The following is a 14,368-nucleotide window of genomic DNA, read 5'->3' on the forward strand; positions in this document are numbered from 1 at the left end:
AATGTATTAAATTGTTAAATTAAAAACACCTCTGGACATTATTAAAGTCTTAGGAAGGGTAACCCTGTTCCTTTCAAAATGTTGTTTTGTGTTTTTTTCTACCCAAGGAAGGAGGACAAGGAAATCTTGAGTACTATGTTACTGCTGTCCTTCAGTATTTTTTTTAATTAATTCTTTTTACAGAATACATTTTTCCTTGTTTCATGCACTACTGATTGCAATGCAGTTGAAATACAGAAGTCAGTGGTTCTCTTTAAATTATTTCTTGGGTTAAATGTAATAAGCAAAAGGAAAGAGGTATCTAATAAATATTAAAAATTTCAACCTGTGGCCTTTGTTTCAGAAAAATCTTGTGAATTTACAAGAATAATCTCCCAAAAATTGATGCCTTTGCTTTCTAGTCTCATCTACATGAATCAAAGTTGAGGAAGTAACTAGTATGGTGTCCAGAGCCTTTTCTCCAGCTTTTTTGGCTCTGCCTCTGCAGAGAATTCCTGTCAACCTTGGATTTATTTGATGTATTACGACAAATGCTGCCTTGCTGTGTTTTCTGCCCCTGCTGGAGTCTCCGTGAGATTAGAGATCACGTGCTACCTTAGTTTAATGTTCTTGACCTTTTTCAGATGATTGACACTGCTGAATGGTTGCAGCAAAGCAGCAATTATCCACTAGCTGTGTTATGCTCATTTCAAGGAGAAAATAAATGTTATGTGAGATGAGTAATCTGGACTGTGTCTTTCTGCTGAGTAAATGTAGGGGACCTGCCTGAATGAGTCATGATTCCTTGCCCATTTGTTCTGCACATTCCCCCTGTGCTCTCCCCCTTCTAAATGCTTTACTGTGCTCTGATCCTGTTAGCCCACACAGCTAAGAGAGCTAAATCTTTTGGACTTGATCAGCAACATAAAATTCCTCAGGCTCAAAGGCTCAGAGATGGTGGCAGACATGGCAATGTGAACCTTCTTATGTATATTAAAAAATAAAATAGGAGAAATGAAAGCACCCTAAGCTACGAGCAGTGTGTGAGCATGATGTGAGCACATAAAATTATACAGGGATTTTGCAGTCCAGCTTCCATAGTGTTTTATTGTTTTTTCAGTCTCTTCTTTTTTTTTTTTTTCCTCCTTCAGTGAATTTCCCACAAGAATTCTGTCAAGGTTTGGCTCATAAGTAGCAATGAATTTTGTAAAGTTCCTTTACACATAAAGCAAACAGCAACTTTACCAAATGTTCAATGCAAAGAGATCCATGTGTCTCTTCATGCTACTGTTTGGGAAGACATTTTACAGAACACCTGTCTGGCTTTAAGTTCACACACAGAGATGCACATTTGAAGGAAAAAAAAAATCAGTTCCTGCTTCATAACAACTTCAATACTGGGATTCTTTCCTGTATCAAGGGATTGTATATCTGTGACACTACATCATCATTACTGTAATCAATAGTGTGAAGACTATTAACATTAGAATAATCAATATTATATAATTACACAATTACAATAATTGTTATACCATTAATGTTGTTATGGTTATTAGTATTGTTATTCAGTTGGCACAGCCCCTTTTTAAAAGGTAACATTTTTTTACCTGTAGGCCATCGAACATTGTTCATTGGAGTTCATGTGCCACTGGGTGGACGAAAAAGTCACCGACGCCATAGGCACCGTGGACATAAACACAGAAAGAGAGACAGAGAGCGAGATTCAGGATTGGAAGATGGGAGAGAGTCTCCTCCCTTTGGTAAGATAAATTTTATTTTTGCATAGATCTTTTAGTAATAAACGTCAGTATGATTTGCATGTTCTGTCCTGTTATGGATTGGACACATTAGCAGCGGGGTTTTGGAGAACCCATCAGAGCCTTTCCAGTCTCTGCTGGAGAGCCCAGATTTGTTCCTCTGATGAAGGGCAGCAGCCAGTCAATACATGAGAAATCTCAGTAATTTCTACCACTGTAGGAGCCTGTCTGTGGGTGTTCTCATAAAGGTAGACTGCCACTGCCACTGAGAGGGGCTAAGTGCTTTATGCCACTAGCTGCCCTCAGTGAAAGCTCTGGACTATTTACCCCTAAAACATAATGCAGAGGAGTTGTGGTTCTTTGCAGTTAGTTTTGTAATAATGTGCATGCTACTGAAGCTGCAGTGTTTTATCAGATATGAACTGTCATCCAGATTGTGTTTGCCTTTTGCCTTACATGACACTGTAATGTGCCATTGTGAGATGAGTCTGCTAACTGAGGACTTGAGAGCAAACGTGAAAAAATACTGTTCAATAAACGAACCTGATAAAAAACTCCTAAAATTCTCAAAGTTTTAAATTAAAAAAACATTACAGAGAACCAAAAAAGGTAATCGTGAATAAATTAGTCAAGCTTTGTCTCAAAACTCATGAAAATATTATTTGCTATTCAAAAATGAAAAGCGCATATGCTGGAATGTCCAAAGCTGTAGTTATTATTGAAAATATAACGGAAGCACATACAGAAAACGATTTGTCAGTGTGCAACAGAAGAATATTTTAAAATCATTAGGGAAATGTGCCAAAGTAATTTCAGGTTACAGAATAGTAATTATAAGACTTTCTTTTAATCCACAGTTTGTATTATGTATGTAGAAAGATTTGGAGCAAGTAGATTGTAAGGGCTGATGGTTAAGTATATTGTAAAGAGCTTGAAATACTCAAATCTTTCACAATGAATTATACTGAGAATGAAACAGTCAAGACTATTTCAAACTTGGTAGATATGAGTTATGTTTTGAAGACTGAACAGTGAAGAAAAAATTGGCTGTGGTGGTTCTGCCTGGAATGTATTTCAAATGTACAGAGACCCAATACTATATTGGAACTGGTTTATTGGAAAACAACAAAGTTCATAAATTATTAAAATAGTTTTCAAAAAGAATATGCATATATACATAACTGACATTGCAGATTAAAAAGAAACAATTGAAGGTTACATTAGCCAAGAAGAGAGATATCTTAAACTATGAAGCAATGTCTTCTGTTGAGTCATTTTATTTAAGTGCCAGTATGTGACACATTTTGGCTGAGAACTTAGCTGTTTTTTCAACTTCTGGGGACCTAGGCTTGTGTCCTTCCTAATGTCAAAAGTAAAAAAAAAAAAGAAATTAACTGGCTGAATCTGTCCTTAATAGTCTTTGACAATTGTGCATACAGTCAATTGCACTGTTAATGGAGTTCTGTGTTAAGTGAAAATCAACCTATGTTCAAGAGAGGTCTAAATCTAGAGTAGCAGTAGTGTGAAAAGGATGTTTCTGAAGTGCATTTGTAAATTGGTGTTCACAGCACTTGTCTACAGGCAAGTGTTTGAAATAAGAGCAGGACTGCACTTTTGTAAGTCATACTTTCCCTTGTGAAGGTATTATAACTACCAATTAAAAGGTGTGTAGGTCACGTCACATAAACTACTACTTTTACAAAACCCAGGACAGACAGGCTATAGGCCAGAAACATGCAAGTCATCTCTGGATCCAGAATGCTGGAGATGCTCTTCAGAAATACTTGGGTGATAATTCAAAAGGAGCCAAAGACAGAACTACCAGACATTCAGAAAAATTGGGAAATACCAATTTTTTCTACCCTGAAATAACACCTAAGTAGTAAAATCTGAGGATTTTTCACCTTGGTTATCTCACTGCTGGAAGTTGGTCCAGAGAACTGGACTTTGACTGAGCTTTGACATCTGTCCATCCAGGCAGAATTGTGACATCCCACAGACAGCAGTGAAACAGATTTGCCTTATGAAGGCAAATCTGAAGATTGTACAGTGATGGAGGGGTTAAGCACACTCAGAGCAGGCAGACAAAATTATACAGGGATTAATTGTAGTCTGTATCCACATCCTCGCTTTTACTATGGATTTTCCTTACAGGAGTTTCAAACAGGTTGTTGTGCTGCTTGGGGAGAAGCATTGCCTTTCGAGAGAATATCGGCATACTTTTTCTATGCTTTATTTGCACAGAGGGAGCAACAGATACTTCCTGCACTAAATCTGAATCCAGTAAACCTCACTAATGCTTCTTAGCTCTCATTTTGCATGACCACAAGCTTATAACAGTACCCAGAGGTTGAAGGAAGTTACAGGGAAGACAAATGCACTTCCTACTCTTGATGTGTAACTTAATATGAGGGACTGTGCTACCTAAAAGAGCAGATGCAAAATAGTCCCTTAATTTATGAATCATTCTGATTTAATTGAACATGCAGAAATGCTTAACTCCCTCTCACCATATACCCCTTTTAACACATTTCTGCTGAATAGTAGGAGGCTGTATTCTTAGGAACTGGGGGGGAGGAGGAGAAAGAAGAAACATTTGAACGAGCAGGTGCAAGAAGAAAAAGAAAAAAAGCACTGTGAGACCAGCTGATAGACCCCAGTGCTTTGAAGTAAGTCAGAAAAATACATTAGGATTTTTATGATACAAGAGAATAAATTAGCAGGTTTTGAAGCAGTGAAATATGAAAGAAGGTATAATAAAAGTCAAAGATGCAACAACTGAGTTACAGTGATGCTGAACAAGGCCTGAAATATTCAGACATGAGGTGCTCCAGACTTCTCAGTTAGCCAAGCATGGGATGAAGCATTATTTTTTTTTCATAATTTATAACTTCATCTGTGAAGTACCATTAGGTGCTCTGCTGTCACTGCTTCAGGGAGCTGCACCGTGCACATAGTGCTGTGGGGCTGTGCAGGCCCAGTGGACAGTGAAAAAAAATTTATTAAACAGTTTTCTTTGCATCAACATGGCTAGAAAACACCTGTATTCAGTGTAATGCCCATGGCTGGAAGCTTCCTGGTAATCCTTTTGAATCCTGGCTGGAAAAGCTGTACCAGGTACTTTCTGAGGGAATGTTTCTGCTGAGAACAGATTTTTTTTAGAATATTCTAATGTCAGCTCATAAACTTTTTTTTTGAGCTCCTACTGTCAGTTTTCAAAAATAACCTGAGTGTTCTCAATGTGCAGATTCGGAGCTTGTAGACAAACAATATGTAGAATACATAGTCAGTGGAATAAAAAGAATACAAGTCCTGTCATTTGGGGGCACAGATCAGTTACTCAACTTTTATTTTTGTTTTCCCCACACCTGATTCTCACTGTCTGTCTGTTGCCTGTTCACGAGATGACATTGTACAAGATTTTTAAATTTTGCCATAATGATGTGCCTTTGAGTTGCATAATTTGCAGATTACATGGCTTGCTCCTAGAGATTCTTTTTTGGGTAGTAAAAATTGTAAGCTAAGCGATTTCAAGATCTAGATTTCCACCATTTTGTCTAATAATTTTTTGAAGGGGTTTACCATTCCCAGCTGAAATGCTGCTGTTGTAATTAAGGCCCCAGTTTCATGCCTGCTTTAAACTTTCCTTGTGGGGCAACTATCATGGCTGATCTGTGAATTAAATTAGGGAATTGATGCAAATTAAAACTGGTTTGGCAAAAAAATTGTTTCTAGCCTAAAGCAGCTCTTTGGTGGTGTTTGCTTGGAGGGTGACAGGTGCCAGCCCCAGTGGGCTGCAGGGCCACAGCCAGCAGGGACTGCTCCATCAGTGGGTGGTGGTGGCTCTGAAAGTCTGGTGCAGATTTCCCTTTGGCTGGTAGATTTGCACTTACTTGGTATGCATGTGGATTTTAGTGATAATTTTCAGTGGGTTTTGATACCTTTTTTTGCCCGTAACTAGTGAAACAGCTCTCTTGTACTCGCAGTTAGATTTATGTGTCTGTTTTAAAATGGAGTGGAATAGGGATACCTTAGCTCTTAGCAGGGTGTCTTTAAGGACAGGTTTTGTGAGGGTGACGTTAACACAGCTGTGAGGACTGGGGTTTGATTTCAGCATACTATGGTATACTAGGACTAGACACTGTGGGGGCTGGTGCAAGGTTGACTTTTAAGATTCTTTAATAATCTCTGTTTTTAAAGAGGCTTAAATTTGTAATTCATTATATTGGATGTGGCAAGGGAAGCTGAGCAGCCCTGGAGGTGAGCCTAACAGAGTTTAGGCTTTCACACACGGTTTTTAGGTTTTTTTCACAGTTTTTAGGTTTTCACACACGATTTGTGAAGGGCTCTCTGAAGGTAATACAGGCGAAGAAGTGAATTGCAAAGGGGAACTTCTCTTGGTTACTAGAGGGGCTTGAAGGAAGTATAATGAAAGGACTCAGCTGACTTTATTTGGTAGCTAACATCAAACCTCAAAGGGATATTAATGGGGCAGTTTAATTATTTGTAAAGAGTACAGCTGTTAAGAGAATTCTCCTATGCTTAACTTCAGGACTTGTCTGCTGAAGGATGAACTTGAGAATTTGAGTCTCTGGGCAGCTGTGGAACAGATTGCAGCAAATCTGGATTAAAAGAATGTATCATAGCTGTAGTTTTAAGAGTCTAGCAAAAAGAAGATAATTGAAGCTTGGGAATTGTCCATATTGTCAAATGTAAAACATAAGATTATTTGTCGTAGCCCTGAGGTGATGGAGACAATTCATGTGAAGAAAAGGCAGAGTGCTTCATGTAAACAAGATCGTATGTATAGGGATAAAGTGCCAGAGGAGCAAGCAAGGAAATACTTTCTCCTGACCTAACACATAGTTTCTAAGGTCCATGAAGAGATTTTCAGAAATGTGCTGTATGGCTGTTTACTGCTTTATGTGTACTTTAGTAATGTAAATTTTTAAAAATTTTTACCATGTTTCCTAATTAAAAAAAAAAAGTGATTTATAATCCCTGCCTTTACTGATTGCTGACCTGAAGGTCAAAGTCCAATCTGCACAGGAAGGAGTTAGGGGGAGAGCCCCCATCCACCACTTCCTTGGTGAGCACGAGGAAGAGGATGATGAATATTTGTGTGTGAAATGATCCTTTCTTTTCTGTGATACTTTGAATTTTTCACACCATTTCCTCTTTGTTTGAAAGGAGTTGTTACTGTCCTATGCAATGAGCAATCAAAAAACAAAAGTTTGTATATTTGATATTACTTTAATATCAATGTACAGGAGCATGGGGCATGGATTAAATCTTGTCTGTACTGTTTACTATTTTATGTGAACTTTTGTAACATAAATTTTATCTTAATGTTTATCATGTTTTCTAATGTAGAAAAAGTGATTTTTCACCCCTATGTCTACTGACACCCGTAAGAAGTATTAACCTACAAGTACTACCCTTAAATGCAGGTTCTCAACAGGCTTAGAAATACAGAAACCTGTTCTGACAATTCAGCTAATAAAGTGTTACTAGAAATACATTCTTGCACCCTTTCTAGAGCTTATCAAGAGCAGAGGACAAAATTTGGAATACATTGAGTACATACCCAAGGCTGTGTTCTGCTTGTGGTATGGCTTGGATAGACTGTGTGTAGTTCTGCCTGATGGCAGGGAGACTGTCCCAGGAGAAATCCTGGCACTCACAGAGGAGGAGATGTGGATCACTCTGAGTGGTGCAGTGGGTTATTTGCTGGGCTGAATTTATGTGGAGGGACTGAGAATGATCCTTCTTTCTTACCCCACCTCAAGTGTTGATTTCACCTTGTTCCCTTAGGCAAGAGGGAGCAATCCTGACCCAGAACTGAGGTTGTGTTTACGGATGGTTTAAATGCCAGTTACAGTTCTTTCCTACCTGTGTTTTGCAAGGTGGGATAGTCATGTAGGCCACTGTTCTCCCCTGCCTACACTCAGTGGTGTTCCAGAGAGAAGCTCTTCCTGTTACCCTCTGGGAATTATTAGGTTATTAGTAGTTCTGTCTTTCAGTTCTGCTCTTTTGGCATGGCTATGCCCATATCTTGTTTTTGTTTTAGGGATGTTAATGACTTTACAAAGACTCATAGTAGTGAGCAGTATGTCACGTTTCTGCAAGGTCACTTCCTTTCTACAGCACTGAATCCCGGTGTGAATTTGTGCTTTCAAAAACAGCATATCCACCAGATCTTAATTTTTAACCTTTAACAGCACAGTGGAATGACACAGATTTTTAAACCTGGAATACTCAGGTTTTCCATGTATGCAATGAGTTGGAGGTAGTTTGGGTGTCTCTGTGAATGCTGTATGGATGGTGCAAGCACAAGCCCAGAGAAACCCAGGTATAACACAGGGGCAAGAAGCTCCCATGGGCTGGTAGAGCCACAGCAGACAGAGAGCCACCTCAGCTTCTCCTGACTGGGATGGCTCATTAGCCAAGCATGGGTGGCTGTTGATAGTACTCTGTCTAGGCTGCTGTCATGTGCCAGACTTTCTGACCAATCCCAACTGGTCCTGGAAGATTTCCTGAACTGGTAATAAGTCATTTACTAGGGAGAATCATCAGCTGCTTATTGTGGAACTTCAAATTCACATTGCTACCAATATCTCTGTGTTCTGCTATAAAACAGCTGCAGTGATAGAAATCCTGAGGTAACAAATTAATCTTATTTATTTATTTTTTTTTAGCTTAATCTAGATTACTTTCATTACTTTTTAGAAACAGCAATAATGATACAAAAGATTTTTTTTTTTTACACTGGCTATACTACTTGAAGTAAGGATAGACACAGATAATATTCAAGTCAATTTCTGTTTTCCTAGACTTGAAAAAAAGTTGAGTGTACTAGTTTGCAAATATTATGCTTTTACAGTGAGGATCAAGTTGTCATAGTTTGACAGTCAGCAATTGAAGTATTTTTTCATACTGTTTTTGAATCACATATTACTCATTTTCCATATAACACATTAATGACATATTTGGTATTTATTACTCCTGTGAATAAGAGACAAATCCATCTGGTGTTGCTCCCATGAGTAATACTGTTAGCTTAGTTTTGTAAGTAGAAGCAACAGATCTGGTTGTTTGGGGTTTTTTTAATATATATATATAGTGTTCCTATTGTTTAATTCTCTTAAGGTTTTGTCCTTGAAATAAAATTATTGTACTACAAAGCAAACAATAATCTTTTTTTTTTTTTTTTTTTTTTAGTTTCCAGCTTGGCGCCTGAAAATCAAGCTGTGGCTTGCAGGTTTCAGACACCAGTACAAAGTACAGTGGCAAAGAGAGACAGCCAGAATCTAGAAGCTAGTTTTACTTGTGGGTTAACAAGGAAGAAGAATTCAGTGCATACTTTGTAATTTATATAGGTTCTTCACTGTTGTCAGTCAAGTAGCTGTATGTTGCACAGAAGACCCAGTAAGAGCAAATCACAACAGTAAGGTGTTTCCTTACTGTGTTACTACGCACCTGATTTCAAGGGATTTCTGATCCTCTGCTTTCCTGCTCACTGAAAGCATGCATTTCCATGAGTATCAGAACCGTCATGAAACTGCAGCTCTGCTGTACAACTCTGCTCATTTATTACTTAACAGTAACTGTTGCTGTAAATCAGTTCTAGTGCTGATTTTATCAAGAGTACAGGATGTTCTTGGCAATTCCCATTTTCAGATTCTCACTGCAGTCCAGCTCTCTACCAAAGGAGCTTGTTTTCCTTGTTCTGTCACTAGTCATATGTGTTTGTCCTTTGCAAGTTCATATCTCGTTGAATTTTGTTCTTCTGGGAAATAGTCTTATCAGGTTGCACATTTCTTGACCAGAATGTACTTTCTAGTCTCAGATTAAATCTTGATGTTTGTATTTACTTTCTCCTTTTCTAGAATGTGCCAACATATGCATATGAGGAACATAAAGAATTTTTAATATATAGAGGCTGGAAGGGGATCTAGAATAGAGGTTGAAATTGTCTTTAAAGAAAAAAGAGGAGTGAAGAGTGAGAGAAAAGGATAATAAAAGAAAGTAAGGTGGAGGACACTGTTGTGGTTGTTTAATGATTCACCAAAAGTAGTTTCTGTCCCTTTGGCTGTCCCCCTGCAGTTCCATTTTCTAGAGCTTAGTAGTACCTGAGCCCATCTCTCTCTCCCTCCTCTCCTATACTTCTTCCTGGGTTTCATTTCCTTGCTTTGTGAGGAGTAAGTAGCCTTGACCATACTATATCTTTACACCGTTTAAGGAAATAGACCTCAGATGAAAACAGTCATGCATTGTTTCTATTTCATTGCTATAGCAAGTTGACTAATACTGCTACCAAAAAAGGTATCTTTGCTGCTGAACTTAATCTCCTGTGTCAGTGGCCCATTAAATTATTTTTGGTAAGTGCTGTAGCATTCAGTGAGTGCTGTCATCTCAGTTTTTCCAAGATTCAGGGAGCTTGAGGATCCTATGCAGTTACGCTCTTCACTGCTAGATGGAAAATAGTGTACCTTGTCTTACAAACATGGTTGTAGAACAGAATTTCATTTAGGCAATATTCAAGGAATTGCTGAGCTGTTCTTCTGCATAATATATTTTTTTATTAACTGGCAGCCTGGTTCCTAACATCTCTCACAAAGGAATTGTGGTTCCTCTCAGATATCTAAAATACATTAGCAGAAAAAATACCCATGTATTCCTAGAGCAACTGCATTTCATCCACATTTGAGATTTGCATTTAAATAAGCAAATGGGATTTTTTTAAAAAAACAGAAAACAACTTACAACATTTGAGCTATGAACACTTGAATATACATGCTCTGTGAGTTCTGGAAATTTTCTGAGTGATATGAAAAAAGAATATTATGTCTCCAAAATATATTTAGTGGCTTGCACTGGAAGGTTATGAGAGAAATAACTGATAATAGGAATGTAAAAGGAAGACAGAGACAGGGAGAATAAAATGGGGAAGTGGCGATGGGTAAACAATTTGTTCATCTGGAATAGCCTAACCATGCAGAAAGAGTTTACCGGCAGGGGATGGTAGATGTAGATAGTGTAGTCTTTTTGAAGTTCCCAGTTGTATATTGACGTTTGAGAGGTTTCTTTCTCCTGGTAGATAAAACAAAGAATTTGCATATAGTATAACAGCTTTGTGAGCTGAGTTAGATTTGTAGATTTAGACTTACAATGTGGCAAAGTAGTTTTTGTAACACTGGAGTAAAAGACATTTATCAGCTCTATCTCTGCTGTTGTGGGGTACCATTCCAGCTTCCAGTAGTCACTACTTCTGTACATGACATTCTACCTTTAGATGAGTTTGTTTAATTATCAGACTAGACAACTACAGTAAATAAAGAGGTCTCAGTCTGAAGGTGTTTGTGTGTAAATGTTCTTACAGCATAACTATAGTAATGTTGTCTATGTGGCAGCAAGTGATTTGGATAAAAGAGTGGATAATCTCAAGAAACTTTATGTATTTGCTTGCTATTGTGCTGGTATTGGTGTTCTGCACTTGATATTTTTATTTTTCCCTAGATACCCCATCACAAAGGGTGCAGTTTATTCTGGGAACAGAAGATGATGACGAGGAACACATTCCTCATGATCTCTTTACTGAGCTTGATGAAATTTGTTGGCGTGAAGGAGAGGATGCAGAGTGGAGGGAGACAGCAAGGTGAGTGTTTTTGTGAGTTTTAAAAAATTATCTGTGCCTATTGGTTGCTGGTGTATTGTGGAATGATTTCAAAGCTGTGGCAAGCTCAGGAACAGATTTTGGATATAAAGCTTAAATAAAACCATAATTTTAATCCTTAGACTGCTAGTATTACTACAGCGTTTGTCGTTTCTCAGAGCCAAATGTTTTCATCTGGATTTGTGAAATATAGGTCAGAATGAATACCAAGGGAAAAAAACACATACTGGTTTTATTCATATTTTAGCTCATCATTTTAAGAAACCTTCAAACTTCATTTTTGTTTGAATCATCAAGAAACTGATAAAATTACCCTGAAATTACTTTTGGAGCAGTAAAATTTTACCATATTCTATACTATCAATGAACAGTTGATTTTGAGACTTTCCGTATTCAGTGTTTGATTATTTTGTTTCCACAAAATTAGTGCGAAAAGACTGTTTTTTCTGCTGAAAAAGCTCGTGTTGGAACAGAACTTCTTTTGTTTTTAAATGTTTGTTTCCTTAAGCAGCTAAATGGGAGATGACTTGCTTCGTTTCATTAAGACTTTACATTTCCCAGCAATCCTTGCTTCCATTTTCTTCTTAGAACCTTAATTCTCTCTTACCCTGCCAGCGTTTGTTGACAGTGTTCTTCAGTGGTCCCCAGAAGTCTGTGGACCACATCTTTGGTGTCGGTAGGATAAAACTTGTGGAATTTGTGAAAGGATTTTGAGGGGAGCTATGTATATGGACTGTTTGGCATGAATATGGCTGTTAGCTTTGCCTTTAATTTTACTGCAAATTCTTGCTTTCCCAGAAGGCCACAGAATTTTCTATGACTTTCTCTTATGTGTCTGTAAGAGGTATAGACAGATGCTAAATATAGATCTTTACATGTAGAAAATTTTCATATGGGGATTGTGCTGCAAAATGAATGTAGTAGTGTTCCTAAATAATCTTATTAATATTCAGAGAGAGAAAATCTAATCAAGTTAATAATCTGCAATGTTCTCATACTGATTAGGAATATATAGGACCTCTTGTAGGGAGGGTATCAGCTTCTGTTGTAATTAAAAATGTGTCACTGTGGCTTATGTTATTTTTAAGCAGGAAAATAGCAGATTCTTTAGCTCAACTAAAAAAAAATCCCTGTGCAAATCATCGAAGAATTGTGTTTCTGAACATGAATACTTAATCGAGATAGAATTTGAAATGAATAGGTGAAATAAAGAAATTTCTATTTAGATTGTTCTGTCTATACAGACAACTTTACCAGTTGTCATTTGGGAACTAAAGAATCAAAAATGTTTAACAGAAACAAGCTGAGATTGTTGAAAAAGGACAGTTAAAAAACAGCCTAGAAAACTGTATTTTTAGAGCTCATAAAAGACGAGTAAAAATTTATTTAGCTATAGAAATAAAGTGAAAACAAAGAAAGAGTGGGGCTGCCATGAAGAAAGAACTGGTCAAGAGAAATGAATTTTTTAGTTTGGGTCCAGAAATTTCAGACAGCATTTGACATGAGGAGGCCAGCTGTTAGAAAAGGAGGAGGTGAAAGGACCAAATTAAAAATGAAGGCAAGCGTTGAAGTGTTTTATCTATGCCAATAAAAAGGTGCAATAATTTCTATCGTAGAAAGCTGAAAGAACATGTGTTTCATGGATATAGTAAATCTCATCATTCTATGAATCTATCAAGTGGATTGTTGTACTGTAGCAAACACAGCAACACTTCAATAAATGATAAAAATGGTCAGAACAGACCCGGGCCTGATGGTCAGATTTCAGAGCTATGCAAGGCTTAGAACAATATTTGAAGGAAAGAATAATTATAGACTTGGAGCTAGGTGGAAAATTGGATAAAATGCAATACAATAGTGTATCATGTCAGACTAACTCAATAATGCTGTTTAATCAGATAATTGATTTTTGTTTTTTTGACAAACAGCAGATCGATTTTTTTTTTTTTAGTAAAGATTTTGATGAGAATTTATTACTTAAACACTATTCTTGTGTAAAAATTATATTAGTGGGTGAGAAACTAATTGAAGAGGTGCAACAGGTCATTAAACTGTTATTGTGGAAGGTAGTGGCAACTAACTTCTGAAGAATTAGTCTCACTAAATGACTTTATTATTGAAAGACAAAAATAGGATTATAGTAATGAAACATGCTGATGATAAGAAGTTAGGAGATATTGTTACTCTAGAAATAGGTAAGGATATCATACACAAAGAACAAGGTGATTTTGAGTAATAGAAATGGGGTGGTGTTTAGTACGCAAGATCATATACTTACCAGCTAATATAATGGATCATTTTCAATACCAGTGGTTGATTCAGGACTTTAGAAATATTGATTTGATTAAAAGCATGGTATAGAGACAGTACACTCTGAGTTTTTTGCTTTTCCAGCTTTATTGTATGTTTTCCATTGGTGTGGACAATGCCACTGTCAGTATTTGTAAGTCCTGCTATTTGGCTTTGGACATAGTTCCAGGCAGATGAATTTAAATACCAACGATACAGAGGAAGGCTTGGTCTTTAATGGCATTTAATACGAGTGATGGCATTAAGTGATTCTCTGTTCATTTAACCAAGCTCTGCGTGGACTTAAGGGTTGGGATGACTCTAATGCAGTAAATCTGTATCTTTGTGTTTTCAGTTTGATTGCAATTGCATGCAGAGTTCAGGCTTAAAATTTTTCCCAAAATATCTTGAGCAAACTGCATAAAAGTATTTGAGACATTCTCTTGGGTTGATCATAGTAGTAACATACCAAAGGGAGCCATGGGTAAGATTTGACTGAAGCTTGGTATTCTATAGGTAAATCTCCTCTATTCCTATTTAGTTTGTTTGGAAGAGTAAGTCCTTTTCTAGACTTTTTTGTTGGTTTTTTTTGCTCAGCAGTTGGAAGACTCCGAGGTTTGCCATTCTCCACTTCGATAACGTTTCTCATGAGCAAAAGTATTCCTGC

General features: G+C 37.2%; 1 protein-coding gene across 1 annotated transcript in view; it reads left to right on the forward strand.

The window, feature by feature from the left end:
• LOC104529063 (sodium-driven chloride bicarbonate exchanger) overlaps positions 1 to 14,368 on the forward strand; it is a gene marked incomplete at its 3' end in the record, with an annotated part of 83,128 nt that overhangs the window by 31,346 nt on the left and 37,414 nt on the right. The window contains exons 3-4 of the mRNA XM_029086310.1: positions 1,593 to 1,739; positions 11,256 to 11,394. Coding sequence (XP_028942143.1) covers positions 1,593 to 1,739; positions 11,256 to 11,394 — 286 coding nt within the window. The remainder of the gene's footprint in view (positions 1 to 1,592; positions 1,740 to 11,255; positions 11,395 to 14,368) is intronic.

The sequence above is a fragment of the Antrostomus carolinensis genome, unplaced genomic scaffold (genome assembly GCF_000700745.2).
Source record: "Antrostomus carolinensis isolate BGI_N321 unplaced genomic scaffold, ASM70074v2 scaffold6710, whole genome shotgun sequence".
Lineage (NCBI taxonomy): Eukaryota > Metazoa > Chordata > Aves > Caprimulgiformes > Caprimulgidae > Antrostomus > Antrostomus carolinensis.